The sequence below is a fragment of the Hippopotamus amphibius genome, chromosome 14 (genome assembly GCF_030028045.1).
Source record: "Hippopotamus amphibius kiboko isolate mHipAmp2 chromosome 14, mHipAmp2.hap2, whole genome shotgun sequence".
NCBI classification, from domain to species: domain Eukaryota; kingdom Metazoa; phylum Chordata; class Mammalia; order Artiodactyla; family Hippopotamidae; genus Hippopotamus; species Hippopotamus amphibius.
Window position 1 is genome coordinate 68,971,682 of NC_080199.1, and position 21,579 is coordinate 68,993,260.

Sequence of the window (21,579 nt, forward strand, 5' to 3'; positions counted from 1 at the left end):
AGAGCTGTTAACACGATTACATTTATTTTAAAGCAAGATATTGGGTGGCAAAGTAAAGAATGAAATGGAGAGGGGAGAGACTAGGTATATGTGCGGGTGTGAGAAGAAGGAGAACCAGCAGCAGCAAGGAGAGCGGGAGGGAAGAGGGAAGAGCAACTGCTGGTTGTGTTGAGTAAGGGGACATATTGTGGGAATGTACCAAGGAGGGCCCACGGCTACACACGTGAGGATGGGTAAACAAAGATGTGGACCCGGGGATGCAAAAATGAGAGGGAATTAGATGGTTCACACTGAGAGGCAAATATATATTAATAATAAACTATGTACAAGACATCAAGGGCACAATGAACTGTGAAAAAGAGCTACAGTGAAATTAATATGTTAATATAAATTTTCAGTGACTTGAATGTGAAGGGGCAATTAAGAAGGGGATAAAAGAAAAACTAATAGGTAAACAAACATTCTTGTTTGCAAATAATGATACAGCTTAGGTGGTGGATAAAACGGGGATAAGGGGTGCTTCAGCAATAACTATCATGCGTTTGATCTCTGGGCTGGGTAAGCGTGACCGTGTATACCGTGTTGCACTGAGGGGACAATTTGATAAAGGTGTGTGGTCACTGATTAGAAGGTAGAATTAAAGTATCACTGTATTCACATTTATTTGTACTCACTCAGAAATGTGTAATTGTTACAGACTGAATATTTCTACTCTTCCAAAATTCAAATGTTGAAACCCTATCCTCTAATGTGATGATATCAGGAGGTAGGGTCTTTGGAAGGTAATTAGGATTAGATGAGGTCATGAGGGTGGAGCCCTAGTGAATGGGATTAGTGTCCCGGTGAGAGTTCTGAGAGACTTTGCTTCCTCTCTTAGACATGTGAGGACATACATGAACATGGCCTTCTATGAATCAGGAGCCGGGCTTTCACCAGACACAGAACCTATGTGGGCACCTTGGTCTTAGACTTCCAGCCTCCAGAACTGTGAGAAGTCCATTTCTGCTGTTTATAAGCTACCTAACTGATGGTAAAACACTGTAGCCCGAGCTGACCAAGATAATAACTACAAAATTTTCTCTTGATCTTGCTCTCATTGTTTGGGAAAACGTGGGAAATTAGTATAAGATGTAAAGAAGATAAAGAACATTGCTACTTGCACATTACCTGTTTTATATATGACACTCAGTATCAACAGCATCCCAAATGGTCCAAAATGGGGAGAGGAATATAAGCTCACAGTTGCTCCATGTAGAGGGTGATTTATATGTAATAGTTTCACGTAAGTCAGGGATTTCCCTTCTGTCTTTCATCAGTTATTTGTGTTCATGTTCTACCTCTAGAACTAGACTATGTAAGCTTCCTTGAGGACCGAAAGGGATATACATCCATATGGATATAGCAATACAGATTTATTTTTTATTTAGACAGCCCAAAGAGTTTCAGTTTATCTTCAACTGTCTTGGTGCTCTAATGTTTTTCATACATATTGTTTCCCATTCTTTCTTGTGGCACAAGGTCATATAAAATATGTGGTTATTATTAACCTACTTGCCACTGTAATACTATTTCACTGAATGTCATTAAATTAGATTTGCAAAGGTATAAGAAGCCTAGGATTTTATAGTAATAACAATTTGAGCAAAGCAGATTTCGAGCCTAATTTTGTGAGGTTTATATTTTGTTGAATCCCCCACAGCTCCTGGTGCTACACTTTGTATGCAGCAGGTGCTCATTAAATATTAAACTATTGAAGATATTAGATAAAGACATTTTAATATCACTAGAAATCTTCTGGGGAATATGCAGATGGTTGTAAGAATGCTTCAAGAAAGTAAAAGAGCCAACGAAGTACTTTATTAAATAAAAGAAAAAGGATGCACCCAGAAATAAAATTTGTACCTTTTGAGAGGAAACTTTTGCAGCTTAAAAAATGTTATCTTGCTAATAAGCAAGTTATGTTAAAAGGTTCAAAAGTGTTCAACATAAATTCAGAAAAAGTTGATTTTGACGTTGCTAGCAAAATTGTACCCAAACCGAAGAAGTGGAGGAAGCAAGTCCTTTTCATTTTAACTTAAGCTCTCCAGAAAGAAGTGGCTGAAAGCTGGCTACCACCAAGGAGAACAAAGCCAGGCTGAGGATTATTTAGAACAGCTGGAGGGGGGTGGGGACTTCGAAGGCTTGAATCGCAGCCAATCATGAAAAAATAGGATTACCAGAGCCTTCAGGATGATCCTTAAGTGAGACATTTTCTCCACTCTGGTCCTCATCTGGCCGACCAGAATATGGTCATAAATTAGGGTGTTAACTAAGATGTTGGTGGAAGCTGTTGGAGGCTTGATGTTTGACAAGACGAAAAAACTCTCCCAGATTCACTCTACCAATATTTTTTGCTTTTTTAGGATGCAGATAAAAAAAAAAAGACATTTTAAAGCAATATGAAGAAATTCCTGAGGCACAGCATATTTGCAAGGCCCCTCGAAGATTCAAAAGACCAGAGCTGTAAGTGACTAAAGCAGTCTGAACCTTGAAGTCTTGAGCTGGGGAAGTTTAAGTTTTTTTTTTTCCCTGAAGGGCAAGGAAAAGAGAGTAAAATCACAAAAAGTCTAGGGAGAAGTTGCCAAAGCAACAGAGTGGGTACAAGTTTTTATGTCTCAATTTTATTGTTTTAAAATCTTGTTTCAATGGCATTTAAATTTAAAGTTAGTATGTAAACACAGGGCATTCATAATATTCACACTTACGTTATTTAAAAGATGTGCTTATTTTAGGAAGTTTAATGAGTAAGAGAGTTTCATCTCTGTGATTCAAATGTTATGTACAAGAAGATGACAATTACTGCATCTGGACTCCAAGACAAGGAAACAGCTGAAATGTCACGTGTAGTCGTGTTTCATTAAAACAGCAGGAATTATTTATTTTTATCTTACTGTCATGGCACTGTCCTAAGTACTTTACATCTTTTTCTTAATCTTCACAGAAGCTTCCTAAGATAGCTATCCTCATTTTTCCCACTTTATTTTTTTTTAAATTAAATTAAATTTTTTTTATTTGTTGACTGTGTTGGGTCTTCATTACTGCGTGCACACTTTCTCTAGTTGTGGCGAGCAGGGACTACTCTTCGTGGCGGTGCACAGGCTTCTCATTGTGGTGGCTTCTCTTGTTGCAGAGCACGGGCTCTAGGCACTCGAGCTTCAGTAGTTGCAGCACATAGGCTCATTAGTTGTGGCTCACGGGCTCTAGAGCACAGGCTCTGTAGTTGTGGTGCATGAGCTTAGCTGCTCCACGGCATGTGGGATCTTCCCGGACCAGGGCTCGCACCCGTGTCCCCTGCATTGGCAGGCGGATTCTTAACCACTGTGCAACCAGGGAAGCACTTTCCCACTTTATAGACATGAACACTGAAGGTAAGTCATTTGCTAATAACTATACTGCAATAGGTGGTAAAGCCAGAAATCAAACCCAAACACTTTAGATTCACGGTCCCTGCTCTTACATTCTCTATTTTTCCTTTTAAAACAGCAACCCACTCTGTATGACTTCAATCTGTTTTAATTTTCTGCACAGCGATTCTTTTCTTCCTTTTTAAATTTATTTATGCTCTGTGTCCCACTGAATGGAAATCCCATAAACAGGGGATCTCACTTGCTCACCACTCACTTGTAAGAATGGTGCCTGACATACAAAAAGGGTACTCAATAAATATTTGTGGAATGAAAAATGAATAGATCATTGCTATATATTTATCATATCCTGAATTTCAGGCACGAAATAGTGGTAAAAGTTTTTCAAACAGCGTAAGTTAAAGCAGAGTTACCACAGGGCTACCAGTTAGTCTTAGTGAAAGGGGAGGCTGGCAGGCTGGCAGTTTTGGGATTGTCCCTTCTATTGGGGAAGTGCAACTTCCTGTGCATTGGAATCAAATGGTTCTGAATTGAAATCCAGACTCCTTGCCAGCTTGGGCAAGTTTCTTAAGCTTTCAGAAAAAAGCAGCTTCTTGAGATGGGAAATTGGGATGATGACAGCAACTACGTCATAGTTTGGATGTGAGGGTTTAAAAGGAGTGATGTGTGTGTGACAATGTTTGATAGCTTCATGCAAAATACATTTTTGAAGCTTCTTCACTCTATCCGTAGAGTTTAGCCAGTATCAAAGTATATCCCATAATCAGGAAAGAAAAAAAAAAAGCTCCATCACTTTGGATATTTGTGTTCGAATGAACACCTGTGTAGACATATCAGATGATTTAAGTGTTTTTCAAATGTACAGACCAACTTATATGTTACCTAGGCTAATCAGATATATTTTTATAAGTTTTTTACACTTCAGATTTTGGCTTTTCCAAATGCACAGATTGAACTGGATGTATAAACCAAACTGAAACAATTTTTTCAAAATTAGTAACTTAGAGTTTTTTCAACAATCCCTGTAATAATCCCTCCCATCCTGCATGCCCTCTGGCATTTCCACTTTACTGTTCCTCCCATAAAGAGGTGCAGTCTATTTCCCTTCTCTCTGAATATGGGATGGCTTATTTCAATACACAGAATGTGATAAAACAACACTTTAGGGCTTCCAGAAATACCTAAGACTTAAGAGGCTTGGCAGCCTCCCTTGGAAGCCAACCATCACATAAAGCTGCATGGCTGCCTTGTTGGAAAGATTGCGTGGACAGACAGACAGGCCTGGACAGTCCCCGACCCCTCCATCAACTCAGATGAGGCACAAAATGTGGGAGTAAAGCCATCTCGCTTCTCTGGCACAGCTAAGCCTTTCCAGCGGTCACTGGATGAGTGACAGAAGCTCAGAGATGAGTGGTCCCCACTGAGCCTTAACTCCAATTGCATGATTGTCAACAAATAATAATTGATGTTGTTTTAAGGTGAAGTTCTGGGTGATTTGTTACACAGTGATAGGTAACTAACACATAAGTTAATGTCTGGGAGTGGAGTCTTAAAGTAATAAAAACTTAAAACGTGGCACTGGCTTTGAGACAGGACAGTAGGCAGAGGCTGGAAGGATGGTGAGGAGACTGCTGGTGGAAGATCATTAAGGAAGTTGCCATTGGAAGCAGAAGAAAATCAATGCATGATATGTAGTGCGGGAAAAACTAACAAGACTAGTTCTTGCAATAACCTGAAAGACCGAAAAAATATTCAATGAACTTGTGCTTTTGGTTAGGCATATTTCTAGGCTAAAATGCTGAAAGCGACCACTGGTTTCTTTTAATGGTATATGGATAAGGTATTAGGAACGAACTGCTTAGATTTAAAGCAGTATTTAGAGAAATACAGGGGCCTAAGACAATCTTGTCAGATTCTCAAAATTAAAAAGGTTCAGACAAAGATCAGTTCTAAGGTGCTGTAAGTAAAATATGGCCATAGGAAAAAGGGTGCCTGGAAAACCCTTTATGTGTGCTCCATAAAATTTAAGATAGTCGTTTGTAGACTCACTTGGCCACACAAAGTGATTCCAAGAATCTTATGGGCATTATAAAGGGCATCCTAATCACAGCTCAACGTCGCGAGGATCCTGTCTTGAAAGAATCTGTGAGCAGGAGTTTTTTCCGACAGTGAACTATAATCTGATATATAGAAAATTCAAAAAATTTTAAAGTTCCTGCACCAACTTGGGCAAAAGGAGGCCTTGGCCCCAACTTTCTAAGATCAGGAAGCCTGTGGAGCAAGTTATTCGGTGACTGCTATGTACCTTCCACACGTCCCCCTTAGCGAACACAGTGTCTGCTGAGGTTTCCCCTGTTCCTGTCTTACCACTGGGGGCTGAATATATGTGGGACAGATAACTTGTCTTTTTAGCTTCCAGGGCTGCAAATTAGCAATTTCTGCACCTCATCTGTATGTGGACCTGATATAGATCCTGAGCTACTAGATTTTGAACCTGATACAATAGTGGGATGAGACTGTGGGGAACAAGTGGAGTATATTTTGCTTGTAGGAAAAATGTGAATTGTGACTGGACAGGGGACTTTAGTAGACTTTTATCAAAGTTGGCCAGAACAATCCCTCCAACCTCCATGTCCTTTTGAAATGTGACTTTGCTGCTCATCTCATGGGGAAGTGGAGTCCATTTCCCTCTCCCTTAATTTGGGCTGGCCCTGTGACTTGCCTTGACCAAAAGAATGCTGTGGAGGTAACACTGTGTGACTAGGCACTAAGTGGCTTTGCAGTTTCCATTTTTGTATCCTCTTGGTAGGCGGACACCATGGAAAAAAAATTGCAATGATCTTCCCAGACAAGCTATACAAAGATACAGAGGACCAGCCAGTCCCCAGATGTTCCAGTCATGCTTGTTAAGGCACCAAACATGTGAATGAAGTCATCTCGAATCTTTCAGACCCAGAGGGGCCACCCCCTTTAACCCCATGTGGATCAGAGACAAGTTGTACCTGACAAACCACATTCTGATTGCAGAAATCTGAGAAAATAAATGGTGGTATTTTTTTTAAGCCACTAATTTTGGGGGGTGGTTTGTATACATCAATAAATGATTAGAGTATGACTTGATTGGTAAATTACTCCAAAGTAGTCAATGTGGCTGGAAATGAGTGTGAGATCATGCAGAAGAATTAAAGCAGCAAACCATTCAATGAATAAAAGCTCTGGAAATAACTGAATAGCCCTCAGTGCTAGTTCTGGCTCTCTCTTTACCTGCTGTGTGAACTCAGCAATTCACTTTATACCTGTGAACGTCCTTTATGGAACAGGGATAATGATCTCTATCTTATAGGACTGTTTTGAGGACTGTATCAAATAACCAAGAAAAAAGCATGTTTGAAAACTACTGAGAATTATTCAAGAAGAATGCACTCCTAATATAATAAGTGTGCTCCTACAGAGGTACTTTAGGCACTAGCTTGCCTATGTAAAATAACAGCTCTTCTGTTTACTCTCTTCCCATTGATAGATTTCTGTTAATCAGCTTCTCTTTAAGGAAAGAGTCCAAGTAGTTTAAAATTTCCTAAATGAAAAATAGTGCAGAAAGACATCAAGTATTATTAAAGAAGTGGCAAGATGAATATTAAAACAGGCATTTTGTGTCTGTAAATGTGATTTCTAGTTTATTTTAACAGCTATACTAAAACCCCATGGTACAGTTAATGGTATTATATGTGTCCCGTCAATAATAAGAAAATATCCTCAAACACAATTTTTAATTTACAAGCTTATGACAAGTTCAAGCTGCTGAGAAATTGGACTTGAAAGTATGTCTTAGAATGATAGAAGACCACTATTAACACTATCATAATTGTATACCTATTGCATCAAATCTGACATTTCAGTTTAATATATTTTGCTGAGAGAGCATACCACTTTATGGCTTCCTAGTGAAATCAAATCCAACCCAGACGTTTTCACTTTTCTAATATAATTCACTGCAAGGTTTTAAAGCTGCCATCTCTCTTCTTCCTTTTTTCAAAAGATTGATGCCCTGGCATTCATTAATTCCACAAGAGCTCATAATGGGTCAATGAGTCAGTGGTGAGCACCTCCATTAACTGTATTAATTTACACTATGTCACCTTAATGACATTTTGTCACAGCTCCCTTTCCTGACATCTACATAGCTATTCAAAAGTAATATAACAACTTTTGAAGGCATTAAGGAAAATTAGTATAAGAACTTCAGTAAGTTGAATGTCACTGTTATCAAGCCTATGCTAGAGAGAGAAATTTAAAAAAAAAATTAAGTAAAAACGAACTGACCTGACTTAACTTGGGAGACCTCTCTCCTGAGAGGTCACTTCAACAAGGCTCCTTCTCCGCCCAGCTTGTACTCATTACCACAGGAAGAGACCAATGGTAACAAAGAGAGACAGAATAAAACCATCTACTCTGCCCTAATTCTCTCTTATATGAGACCTCATCTAAGTTAGGAGATATTGCAGAGGTACTCTTCTTCAGAAATATAAAAACATTTCTTTAAAATTACATACAAAATGCTTTAATAGCTTAGGGATAAGAAGTCAAGAGTTTAGGCTTTAAAACTACTATTACTCTTGGTAGCACATTCTTCCCTGCTAAATCAGATATTATTGTAGAGTGAAAAATACTGTATGTTAATCAATATATTTAAACATGAATTTAGAAAATCTCAAGTATAAAACTATCATTCCCAAAAAACTTCTGTTTCACATTCCCTCAATGAGGACCCCCAAATTCTGATGTTACAAAGGGGAAGAGTGACGCATTTGGACACACGCACACACAACCACAAAAATATAATTGAGATATAGCAAAGCTGAAAGACCGAGAAACCATACTTGCAATGCAACTTTCTGCAATCAATTTCAGATCTTTTTCAAATCAAGAAGAAAAAGACATATGACCCAACAGAAAAATAGGCAAAAGATATGAGCAAGTTTCCAGGTCAGTAATTATATGGAAAGTGCTCAGCTTCACTCATAATTAATGAAATGCAAGCCAACATGAAGATGACTCTATTTTTCACTCACCAGATTAGCACTAGTTACACTGTTTATTCTAAGAGTGATGGTTTGGGCAGGGGGCATGGGGAGGGCGGCATCCTCACATGATGCTGTGAAGGGAGTGAATGATCATCTTTGGGAACGAAGGTTTGTCAGTATCTTTCAAAATTAAAGATGTATATAGCCTTTGAGCCACCAGTTGTATGAAAAGGAATTAGCTTTCACATATACACACAAAGTTCATCAAGATATCTGTGCAAGGATGTTTATGGCAGCCTGTGCTTAAGAATAACAATCAGAGAGAAAGAAAACCATCCATCAGTAGAAGATTGTGTATATAAACTATTGTATATGTAGGCAATGTGCAGGCTTCAAAAAGAAGGGGTCTACATGGAAAGGTATTCAAGAATATGAAAGGTTCAGGTTGGTGGTGGGAGAGAACTGAGAAGAGAGCAATCCATGCAACATTAGGCTGAGGAAGTGAGCATCTTATGATCTAATTAAGTTGGGGGATTGGGGGATGGTATCTGTTTGTACTTAATGTACAACTGCTTGGGATAAAAAAAATAAATAAAAGCCAAAAATTAGTGATAGCCACATTGATCTCTGTCCTTGATGATGTGCCCCCAGGAGCCAAAGGAACACAGATAGTAACAAAATATAAATGTTTCTGAAAAGTTTCAGAACAGGAAAACTGCTGGGAGAATTCTGGGAAAAGGCTGTTATGGGCACTGGTCCTCAGAGACTGACATGTAACTACCGGAGGTCTCTGGTGATTGGAAGCATCAATAAGGTTCTCAGGATAGAAGGTAAGCCTAAAACTACATAAATTAGGATAACCGGCTCGCTCACGTGTGTGGACTTGTGAGGGTGAACCTTCAAATTAAATTGAAAACCCAAGTTTCTGTTTTGTGATGATGTCAAGAGTGAACAGGCATTTTCACTTGAAAGAGTTTGATATAATATGGATACAGCTCTGAATTAAAATATAAATAATCTTACATATGATAGGAAGTCCTAAAATATAGGTAAGAGTATTTAATTCACATATAAAATATTTATTGAATGCTTTTTAAAGACACCATACTAATTCCAGAAGCCTATGGACTCCCCATTTTATGTTAGTTCTCAAACTGTTGTTAAATAAGAAATAGACTCCCTTCTTGATTTCACTGGTTGTAAATCAGTTTAAATGATGGTCTATGGATCTTTTAGAGTTGAATTCCTCAGTGAAATTACAAGTCTGTTAGGAGAAAAATATGGGCCTGATGAGTTTAATATATAGTAAGAATGCATATTATCTTATTTCCAAATATGAACACGTTGTATGTATAAATTAATATTCATTTATGCAAACTTCGATGGCAACGAATAAGATGCACAGATATGCTACACAATACTTGGATTCATTCCCTTTGTTTTCTGCTTTGAAAAAACTAAATAAAAGTTGTATTCATCTGATTTCTTACATTTCAGTAACACTGTAATTGCCTTTTAAAAATGTTTGCAATAGGTAAGCATAAATATGTAAATGACAATTTTAACTTTAATTCACTGCCTCTTGTTGGATTAAGACACTACATGGAATGACACTATAACATCTGTATATTCCACAGCACGGGTGGCAGTGATGGGAAAAGTTTGAAGAAAAAGTGATTAAAATAAGGAACACATAAACCTATGTAATAACCTGATCATATAATCTTATTATTAGGAAAAAATGAGAAAAATGAGAGAACAAATGCATTTTAATGTTTTGAATACAACCACTTTTTAAAAAACAAAAGGCCATATAAATGAATAACAAATCTTTATATTTAACAATAGTTAAGTAGTACCAACTGTAAAATGCCTCTGCTTTCCGGCTGTTCCTGGATATTGTGTGTGTGTTGGTTTAATCTAATGTGTATTGTTGCGTAGTTTCCCCAGGCACAGTCAAGTAAAAGCTAAGGCTGTGCAGAAAAGCCTACATTTTAAATGGGTCTTGTCATTAATGCTTTATTAATTGCCCCAGGCTACGTAAACCCAAAGCTGGGCAAGCTATAACAATATGACACATTAAGGTCAAATCCAATTCCTGCTGTGTTTTATGGAATGGGCCAAATATTGAGTTAACAGCAGGAAAGGCAATTTATGGGCTTTTCTTTCCACCTACTGATTATTCGATCTAAATTAGATACGAATTTTTTGAAATAACAAAAACACCTTAACTGAATAATACAAAAGATCCTGAATCATTTTCTGTGGTGCTCAAAATTATTTCCTTTAGTTTCCTCTTAGGTTAGATGTGCCACACAATTTTAAAATGTGATGGAACAAAGCTGCAGCGTAAAATGTCTTACACACCCACTTAAATGAAACACATCAACACTTCAACATATTTTGAAATTAATATCAACAAACAAAAGGGCCTACCTTCACATCAGAAGTATCTCTCTGACTAGTTCTCCAAGACCTTGCGACAGACGAGAAGGTTCGGTTAGGATGGTCAAATTTTCCATCATTTGCATTGAGGAAGAAGGTTGTGAAAGGTTCCTGAGGGGAAAAAAAAATCAAGAATTTGACCCTTCTGAACACAACTGTTCTCTCTCTCTTTGTAAAATACTTCTTTTTCTGAAACTCTGCTGAGGTGGAAACAGTGCAGGATCCTGGAAGGGTGCCCACACCCAGGAGTCAGGAGATGCTGGTCTAAGCCCGTCTGGGCCACTGAGTCACCAGTCACTCTGCAACATTTGGCAGGTCATTTTGCTTCTTGCCTTCAGACTACTGATTTATAAAAGGACGGAGTTCTAGTGCTCCATGATTTTACAATGAATGATTCTGCATTATCATCAATATATAACTCAGAGCTTCTTTCTTGTAACTAAGGCCGTACATAGCAACACTCAATAAGAAAATCTCTCTGACACTGTTCACTGTAGTGTGAAATTAGGTAGGGAATGTCCATCTTAGGGTACCTTTGAAAGTCTCCTAAAGTTACTATATTATGGTCTGATGATCTTTTTAAAATGCAAATCCTTGATTAAAATCCTTCCACAGCTCTTCAGAGCTCTTTGGGAAAAGTCTAAACTACTTGATTTGTCTTAAAGAGAGCCTGAGTGATCTGGAACCTGCTTAACTCTTATCTCTCACCATCTCCTTCTTCACATCCTAAGGTCTTGCCACACTGGTCTCACTTCTAGTCCCTTGCATGTGATGTTCCTTTAGCCTAGTATAAACTTATCCCTCTACCTCACCATCCTGACTTGGCTAAGTTCTTCTTATTCTTTAAGTCTCAGCCAAGATGTCATTTTCTCCTGAACGACTTTCCTTGATTTGCCAAGTTCTCCAGTTTGTTCAAATAGCAACGCATATTTCCTCAAACACATCCCTGAAGCATTTGTCACATTGTTTTATAACTGATTTTTAACTTGTCTATCTTCCCCACTATATGAATAGGTTCCATATCTATCACATTCACTGCTTTATCTCCAACACGTAGAAGAACTCCTGGCACACCCAAGTTGCTCAATGTATATCTGTTGAAGGAATGAATGAAATAAAGTTAATACAAATCAGACTAAATAAACTCTAGTCCTTCTGTTCAATAGTATTCTGTGACTATTACCTTATCACAACTTGGAGTCTGTCATCAAAACCATGCTCTCATAGCAGGAAACCTAGTAATAACTTTATCACAAGCTCCTAAGGCATTTAATTTTAATGTTTTTTTTCTATAATTTTCATGTTAGGAGAGAGGCATTATTTCTAAAGTCATTAAATTTGCTTCCAAATTTCAAAGGATTAAATAACATTCATTCTTACTAAGGATTTCTTAGGAAACTTCAAGTACAACAAAGATGAGTATATATTTACTTTTCTATGGTTCAATCCTTCTCTTTTAAGTCTAGGATAAATGATATGTCACTCCTAGGTTCAATAAGGCTAAGAAATATTTCCTAAATATTTAGTGTTTTTCCTTTAATATACAATCTCTGTTCATTCTTTTAGATCCATAAAACATTGTCTCTTTAAACTCCTTTTTTTGCCACTAGTCATAAGGTCCAGTTGTCAGGCAACTGCTATAAACATTCACATTCCTCAGTATCTTCCTGGAATTTAGCGTGGCTAGATGCCATCAATTTTATAAGTTTGTAATGTATCACCAATTTTCATGCTTAGTATTGAATGACAGAAAACTACAGTGAAAGAGATAAGATGAAGAATGACACAGAATTATATAGGTAAGGAGGGTATTATTTTGCCTGAAAATCAAATACGCATCCAGTAAGTCCGTATTGCTCTTTAAGATTTTAAGTGACTTGAGAGACAAACAGATGTCACCAAAATTAAGTTAGGGAAAAGAAAAAAATTGTGGGATGTCTTTCACTAATTAATTTGCTTTGTAGATTTTTAAATCCCTACTAAACAGAAGTTAGTCAATGCAGAATGGCTTACTACTAAATTAAATTAAAGTTGGGATATAAAAATTCTAGAAGTAGCAACAGTAAATCGAACGAAATACGACAGATCTAAGTTTGAATCTGAGATGGACTCAAACTCAGATCTGGTGGAACCACTTACCTTTCTTAGGCAAGTTACTTAACCTCAAGTAAGTAGGGGTGTGAAGTAACTACATCTCAGTTCTTTCATCTATGTTAACTGGGAATGACAGTACCTTGGGGGTAATTAAGAATAAATAATACTGAGAAAGCTTAAAGTACCTTAGCTGACACTAGAGTGATGCAGACGACTCCTAGCTTCATGCACTGGGTCAAGCACTCACTGCTGGGTTCCACCCAGACTGCTAGTTAGTTCCCTAGACACTGACCAGACGCTCACTTTCTTAGGCCTAATTCATCCCTCTATCCTTAGAACCAAGCACAGTGCTTGGTTCATGGTTACTGTTTAACGTTTTTTGAACACATCTAAACATACAAGGTACTGTTGGGAGAAGGGGTGTGGCTTGATAAGAGTAAGATATAGTTTTCCTTGTCAGTTCCTAACCACTAGTTTGACTGTAAAGTGGCATCTTCAGAATCCACTTCATTATTCTAGGATGCTGCTGTAAGGCATTTATTTTTTCTTTGTAGGTAGTGGGCAGAGAATAATTTAGAGGGATCAGACTTGCCTTCATGATTTTTAACCTGTTAAATAGATGTGAGTGAAGACCCATTTATACATGCAAAGTCTTATTCTTGTCATCAACCACTAAAAGCTGATCTCTACCCCAGCCTAAATTATAAAATCCTTCCTTAGTTTTCAACCCTTGGAGGCATGCCGAGAATAGCGCAGTTGGGCACAGTGAAAATACATCTGAAACTGAAGAATCATCTCTGGTTGTGAAGTTTATGAGTCTGGTGGCACCTAAAAGCAGAGAATATTGAGGAATTCCACATTTCACTGTTCTACGTAGCCTTTAAAAAGATCTGCTTAACAACTGCTTGAGGGTTACATACTACTCTGCTGATATATATTCTCATTCCTGAAGGCCTCCAGCTGCTACAGTGGTAGAGTACTAATAGAAATAGATAACCTATTTGTTTATAAGTGGGTATTGATCGTTCAAGCTCTGATTACTGTGGCGATTACCTTTTTCCACGTGTTTCCTTATTACCGTCAAGGCACAGAACAAGGACTTTCTTCTTCATTTGACTCATGCCTGACTAACACAGAGGATCAAGTGCTATATTAAATTTAAGAAACTTTTATATTTATTCACCTGACACACGTTGATTAAACCATGTTCTATGTGTACATCACCATATTAAATATTTTATCATTCTACTAGAAAAGCTTTTGGCTTGGGAGATAAGATGGACAAATACACGTTAAACAGAAATTTTACAAATTAAAATACTTGCACTTGTTGGGCTTTAAAAACTTCAGGTTCCGTTCTGCAGTATAAATGGCTGATGGCAGACTTTCTTCTTCTGATTACATCTACCCCAACCTTCCAACCCTTTCTCAGGGCTAAAAGATCAAACTAGCCTGTCCCGCACGGTAAGTACCTGTCCTACTGAATTCCGTCATAACCTTTAGTGCCTCCAAGGACACTAACAACCTGTCCTGCCTTCTACTGATCGCAGACAATTCATCCTTCCTGGGTAATCGAACCCCATGCCTCCGCCCGTCTTCTCTTTAGACAACTTTATTCTTCTGTCGTATACAACTTTTGCTTAGTCACCTCATAAAAATCTTTCCTTACATCCCCTTCCCCTTGTACTTTTCTTCTTTTCCTTCTTTCCTTCTCTTCATTTCATTTCATTTCATACCCATCCCCGGGTAGTAGTTAGTGCTTGGGACATAACTTTATCAAAGAAAAGATGTATACTCTGAAGTTATATAAAGCATAATAAAGACCAAAGGGAAGGGAACTACAGTTACGAAGCAGCCTTCTGTGCTCAGCACTATATTACCTCAGTTAACTAACTCAATCCTCACTATTATCTTTCAAGTACATGTAATTATTGCCGTTTTATGTCTGAGAAAAATCACATTCTAGGAAATGGAGGAACCATTATTTCTACCGTGCTTTGTCTAACTTCAGAAGTTTATTTTCTCTCATTGCTTTCAAAAGAAACCAGAAGTATCTTTTAGAATCTTCAGAAACCTATGTGCAGACCATACATCAGGCTCTTGGTTAAGAATTCCTCATCTTCCTCTAAGTAGATATGCACTGCCCATAAGTGTCAAGAGAAACATGACGACAATATTTTATTTAGTAGCATTATCTTTTCGTACTTGCATAAGTGTTTCTACTATTTTTTCACTACAAATATATACTGTCAAAGATACATTATGGTTTTAAACAGGCTTTTGAGTAGCCTTCCAAAGCAAACCATAATTTATAAAGTCCCAAATTCTAAACAACTGATTTATAAATTAATTTTTGTTGTACAATCTATTTAACTTTCTAAGAATTACGATTAAATGTTTGACAAATGAGTTTTGAATAGGTAGGCTGAATATACTGCATTTGGAAGGTGAATAAGATACTAAAGAATGTAAGGGTCAGAGAGTAAGATTTAATTACTTCTGTGTGTATGTTATATATTCAGGGTAAGATTTAAAGTAAAAACTTTCCAAGTAAAATGTGTCCTTTTACACTAGTTAATATCTGAACAAACTCCAAACTTCTGCGGTAGTTCACTCATCATTTGCCCAAAAGCAGCTAGCAAAGAAACAGCCTTTTCAGAATCTTGTAATTTAGACAAGTGACTTCACTGGTAGTGTGTCTAGAATAATATTTTTAATTTAAAGTAATGAGGTATGTAGTTAATTAGCATTTTAAAGCTATTATTATCATTGTCATACTAAATATATTGACTGAAACGAATAATGGGTTTAATGACTTTGGGTCTAAAAGGCTTGAAAGGGAAAGGGCAGATATTTATTTTAATCTGTATTTTGTTTTTATGAACAAATTCTTAGTGACACAAATTTTAATGCATTTTCTACTTCATAAACTCCTTGGGATGAGAGTGAGGAAATCACAATTCCCTGGGCCATTAGGTTAAACACTTAGTAAGCTATTAGACTGTGGTGCTTCTGTTTATAACAGCACAACTTAAGATGTGTTGGCTAAACGAGTCCCCATAAAAGCAATCCTATAGATCCTTTCTGCCAATGCAGTAGCCACAGGCCACATGTGACTACTGAGTACTTAAAATATGGCTAGTTCAAGCTGAATGTGCTATAAATATAAAATACATTCTGGATTTCAAAGAATACCAAAAAATGCAAAACATCTCATTAATAATTTTTATACTGGTTACATGTCAAAATTATAACATTTTGGATATACTGGGCTAACAAATATACTTACTAAATTAATCTCACCTGTTTCTTTTTACTCTTAAATATGGCTACTAGAAAATTTAAATTACATACATCAGTGGCTTGCATTACATTTCTACCATGTGACACAGCTATAGACAATACTAAAAGCGCACGTGTAGGATAAACAGGGATAGCATTTCTGCCACACCTTTGCATGGATTCAAATTTGTATTCCATTTTGCTGGAATAAGAAATTAATTTAGGGATGAATTAGGATTTATGATTTGATAAAATGTTTAGTTTATTAGGGATAGAAGAATGTATTTTTTTGAACTCACACTTACATTCTTATAAATCTGACTTCAGACTAATTTGATTATATAAAAGCTATTGAATACCACTTTATATGTTTCAAAATACTATTTCACACACACACACAAACACATATATAGTACTCTCATAAAATTCTCAAAAAAAACCCCTTGATATTTTTTCAGAAATGGTCCTTGACTTTTTTTAATCCCCAAAATGTCAGAGAAAAGTGTCTTACTCCAGTCATGGTGGAGGCTCACTGTAGCAATGATTGTTTCTTGCTTTTTGTTTTCTTGTCTGCTTATTTGTGAGCCCATATAGAATATGAACATATTTTACATCCATTATAAAGGACATCAGCTGTTTGAGATCCTGACTGGTAAATTTTTATGTTTCTGTGTTTAGCTTTGACTTGTGGCTGAAACTGCAGGATAGAAGCTATAAAGTTCTCTCTATACACGTGTCTATAATTTAGAAAAGCCTTTACCTCTTGTAAGAGTGTGAAGTATTTTTAAATATCTGGAGGGTATTAATAAATTATTATAACACATAAAGTAACGGTGGTGAACAGGTACTTATATAAATCTAATAGTCCCCCCAAATTAATAGAAAATAAAGAAATAGAACTTACACTTTAAAAGTACTAGAGTTAAAAAATTTCTTAACAAACTGCTAGCTCAGAAACATTTTTATAAAAGGATTCAAGTTCATATAGTTAGGGTGAATTTTTGAACAAATTAGACTAACAATTTTGGTCTAAAAAAGAAAAGTTTTATGTCTTTTCCTTTATTTTATAGTTACAGAGTTTATTTTTAAAATAAGATTTGAGTTTGTTTTCTTACAGAATAATCTAAACTTCTTTTATTTCCTATGCTGGTTTAGGATTATGAAAAATATAAAATATGTGTTCAATTAAACAAACATAATACTGACAAACTTTTTTTTGATAATAATAATTATTTGTAGTATATCATCAGTCAGTGATTTACAAGTTCCTTAAACCATTTGCACAGTACATATTTGTAATAAGTTCAATTTCTTCCCATTATGGAGAGAATGTTTGAGGAAGATCTTTAAACTGCCATTCAGGCAGTGGGAAAAAATAGGAGATGCATTTTCACGTGCTACTTTATCAATGTGTTTCTGAGGCAAATCAGCCTCATGCATGAGAATGGTCTGAAGTATGGTTTGGTAAGAGCAGAAAACTTTATTGATTGTATTGACTCAGAGATTTGACTCAGCATTCTGTAATACTCCCTAGTCACTTATAGTTTTTAAAAAAATCAGACCATCTGACTCCAGTAATTGGTCTTAACTAGACCAGACTGGAGAAGGCAAGACTAAAGGCAAAGAGATTTGCTAAGAGCTTTTGCAATGATCTAGATGAGAAATAATGGGAACCTGAACTAAGAAGTGCCAGAGTTAATAGAGAAAAGGAGACAGACTGTAGTTGGTAGAACCTATCAGATGTGATGTCAGATTGAGTGTGAGGGCTGATAAAATAGAGAAAATATCTAGATTGGGTATCTGGGTGCAAGATCATGCCAATTATTTAGATAAAAAATCAGTAGGCACCCCTACAAGTTCATGAAGGAGATGAGTTCATTTTTGGAAATGGTGTTTATGGTATTATGAGATGTTCAGGCAGAAAAATCCAGTAGGATATGGAAATAAGTAAATATATTTATATATTAGAAATATAGGTCAGGAGCCCAAGAGAAATGACTGCAATGAAGACAGAAGCTGGAAGCCATTAGCTTATAAGTGAATGACACAGTTCAGATAAAGAACGTAGAGAAATCCTGGGGAATATAAATATTGAGAGAAAGAAATCTGAGCATGAGACTGGGCAGGACACTTAGGAGGGAAACCAGGAGAGGATATTGTCAGGAATCATGAGAGGAAGGAATTTCAAGTAGGAGGAAGTGGGCAATGGCGCCAAATGCTTCAGATACCTTGTGAAGCTCTGCTACATAACCCGTGACCGCCACAGAGACAACAGTAAAGTGATGGTTGTGGAACCTAAATCAAGCAGGCTAAAGACTGAATGGGAGGGGATAAAGCAGAGACAAGCACTGTGCAGAACAGGACAGTAGAGGCTGTGCTTCTAGTACATTTGATTACGCAGGGGTAGACATGGAAAGTCACTGCAGAGTGGGTGGGGGCTGGGAGGAGGTAGGTATGTATATATGTATGCATGTATATACGTATTTTAAAAATTGGAGAGACTTTAATATATTTATACTTAGGAGAAAGAGAAGGGAACAGAAAGTAGTCTTCAAAAACATTTAGAAAATTGTTTTTTAAAATATACTACCTCAGAAGCAAGACTGCAAGGGCCAAGGAGAGTGCCAGCCTTTGACAAACAGTGAGAAAGGCAAGGGTGGATATTAAGGATGTTCGGTTAATCATCCAAACATCTAGGAGTTTGGTTCTTTTTACAAATGGTTTAGGTTTAAGAAACTCACAATAACCTATTTTTCTCACCCAATTTTGCAAATAAGGCAGCTCATTAACAAAAAGGATTCAGGTTTTGCTAGAGTTTGGAATCTCTCATTTCTACTTCACTGGTCTCTAATTTTTGTTTAAAACAAATAAGTAGATTTGATTTTTCTTTCATGTCTTTATGTTAAATACTCCAAGATACTAAAGGCAAACTGTGATTTAATGAAAGCACTCACAATTCGAACGAGCCAGGATAAGGTGGACGTTGCTGTTGAATAGTGCGTGTTATAATGGGAGGGAGGACACTGATCATCTTCCCAGGTCTCGTAACGCTCTGCGTAAAACACAGCTCTCTTTGGGTTCAAAGCACCAATCGGCTACAAAAAGAGAAAAAGAAGCATTGTGTTTAATACAGTCATTAATACAGTCATATTGAACCTTATAACTCCTAACCTGAAAAAGTATTTACTGTGAATTCATTTTAACCACAGAATGTCATTTTCTATCATATTTTTACCAAATTTGATTTTGATATTGATATTTGATTTTGATAATCACTACACTTGCTAAAATTCACTCAAGAAGATGGTTTATGTATGCAAGGTTTCTAGGTTTTATTAAGTTTCTGTAAACTAGATTACCAGAGATGATTTCGTTTAAATTGTTAAGGTAAAACCAGTATTTTGATGTTGTTTTGCCTACTTAACCACAACCATAATGAACATATGAACATAGGAAACCCAGTGAGGAGAAAGTAAAGCAGTTGGCCATGTGAAAATCATATTAGAGAAAACCTTGTCTTAATAAGCCTGTCACCCAGAGTGTGAAAGACAACAATCATTCATATGGAAACCCTGTTGGAATGTCAGTCCCATTCTATTATTATACAGATGAGGCAAGTATCCTTTTCATAAAATTCAGCTGCAAATCTGAGGCTGATGGAAATAATCCAAACACTTCAGATTCCCCGGAAAGTATTTTGTTAAGGCCACTAAGACTTGTGCTAGCAATACCACCACACTACTGATTATGATATTAATCCTTACAGTGGAGTGCATGGTAAAATGCTCAAGATACTATCAACATACATATTTTTTTCAACAAAGCATGTGTTAGTTTGATCATTGTCTTAAACTTCCTAGCACACCTAATCATTAAGATTTCAAACAGCAAACAGCCTTAGCTTAAGTTTTTGTCTGATTTTGTTTTAATGGAATATGGAATCCATTCATAGAATACCTAATAGCTACATTATTTTGTTTTAGGTTGCATACCATAAAAAATAAATGTTGGGACTTCCTTGGTGGTGCAGTGGTTGGGAGTTCACCTGCCAATGAAGGGGACACGGGTTCGTTCCCTGGTCCAGGAGGATCCCACATACCACGGAGTAACTGGGCCTGTGTGCCACAACTACTGAGCCCACGAGCCACAACTAGTGAAGCTCGCACACCTAGAGCCTGTGCACCCCCACTCGCCACAACCAGGGAAAGCCTGTGCACAGCAATGAAGATCCAATACAGCCAAAAAATAATAATAATAATAGTAATAAAATTAATAAAATAAAGTAATTTAAAAAATAAATGTTTCTTAGAAAACAAAAGATGAATACTAAGTAAAATATATAATTTCTTTATTCCAAAGTTTAATATTATTAGTTAACTATGAAGCTCCCCCCAAGGCTTAATTTTAACAAAAGCAGTAGTAGACAATTAGTGTTTCTATGGGAGACAGATACTGTTACACAAAAGAGAAGGATTCACTTACAAATTGCTTGTAAGCTTTTTCTTTTGGTCCTTGGGGACTAATTCAAACAATGATGTCAGCAGTTAAAAGTCTGTTAGAATTTCCATAATAAACTCTTATTTGCAAGGATTGTTATTCTCAATATTAACATTATTTATAAATTATGTTCTTTTTCCTTAAACTTAATTATGACTTAAAGATGAAATAATTTAATTATTTAAAACTTTGGTTTAAACATATTTTTTAAATATTTTAAGGCTTAAACGTTATTCTGTGTTACATGTCATTGGCTATCTCTCAAATGTTTTTTACTTGGATATAAAAAGTCAATGTAATTTCATTAAATGTCACATAAAATAATAATATTTAAAACAAATACATAATTACTTTTTTGACAAACGGGTAATTACTACAAAGAAATAAATATGAGTCCTATTACTGAATTGATACAGTAAGTTTTTCACTTAAAATGGCCTACATATTTTATACTTTTCTAGATGTGCAGATATCTATTTTTCTAACTCAATATTATATCTTTTTATAAGATATAATATATAAAACATTTAAAATGCTTAGTACTTTATTCTGTCTTGAATATGTTCATCGATCTTTCACATGCATAAAATGTCTGCACAGTCCTACAGGACTGACCTTACCTGATATTGTTTGTTCTGCAAGACCTTGCAAAACCAAAACCCCAGAAAGGGCCTCATGGCCCTTCCTCTAATCTTTTCCAGGCTTCTCCTCAACTACTGGAAAAGGGATAAAATAAATATTTACACTTTTTACTTTACTCGTTTCATCAGTCATTTTATTGGAATGTTTCACAGAATAATATGTTGTAGGAAACAGCTGCCCTGTATCAAAGCCTA

At 36.4% G+C, this 21,579-nt stretch overlaps 1 protein-coding gene across 4 annotated transcripts in view; it reads right to left on the reverse strand.

Annotated features, from left to right (window-relative positions):
* NBEA (neurobeachin) overlaps positions 1–21,579 on the reverse strand; it is a 625,442-nt gene that overhangs the window by 59,753 nt on the left and 544,110 nt on the right. For all 4 annotated transcript variants that reach the window (XM_057707391.1, XM_057707390.1, XM_057707389.1 and 1 more), the window contains 2 exons: positions 19,201–19,341; positions 10,862–10,981 (listed from right to left, as the gene is read on the reverse strand). In XM_057707391.1, the coding sequence (XP_057563374.1) occupies positions 10,862–10,981; positions 19,201–19,341 (261 nt within the window). The remainder of the gene's footprint in view (positions 1–10,861; positions 10,982–19,200; positions 19,342–21,579) is intronic.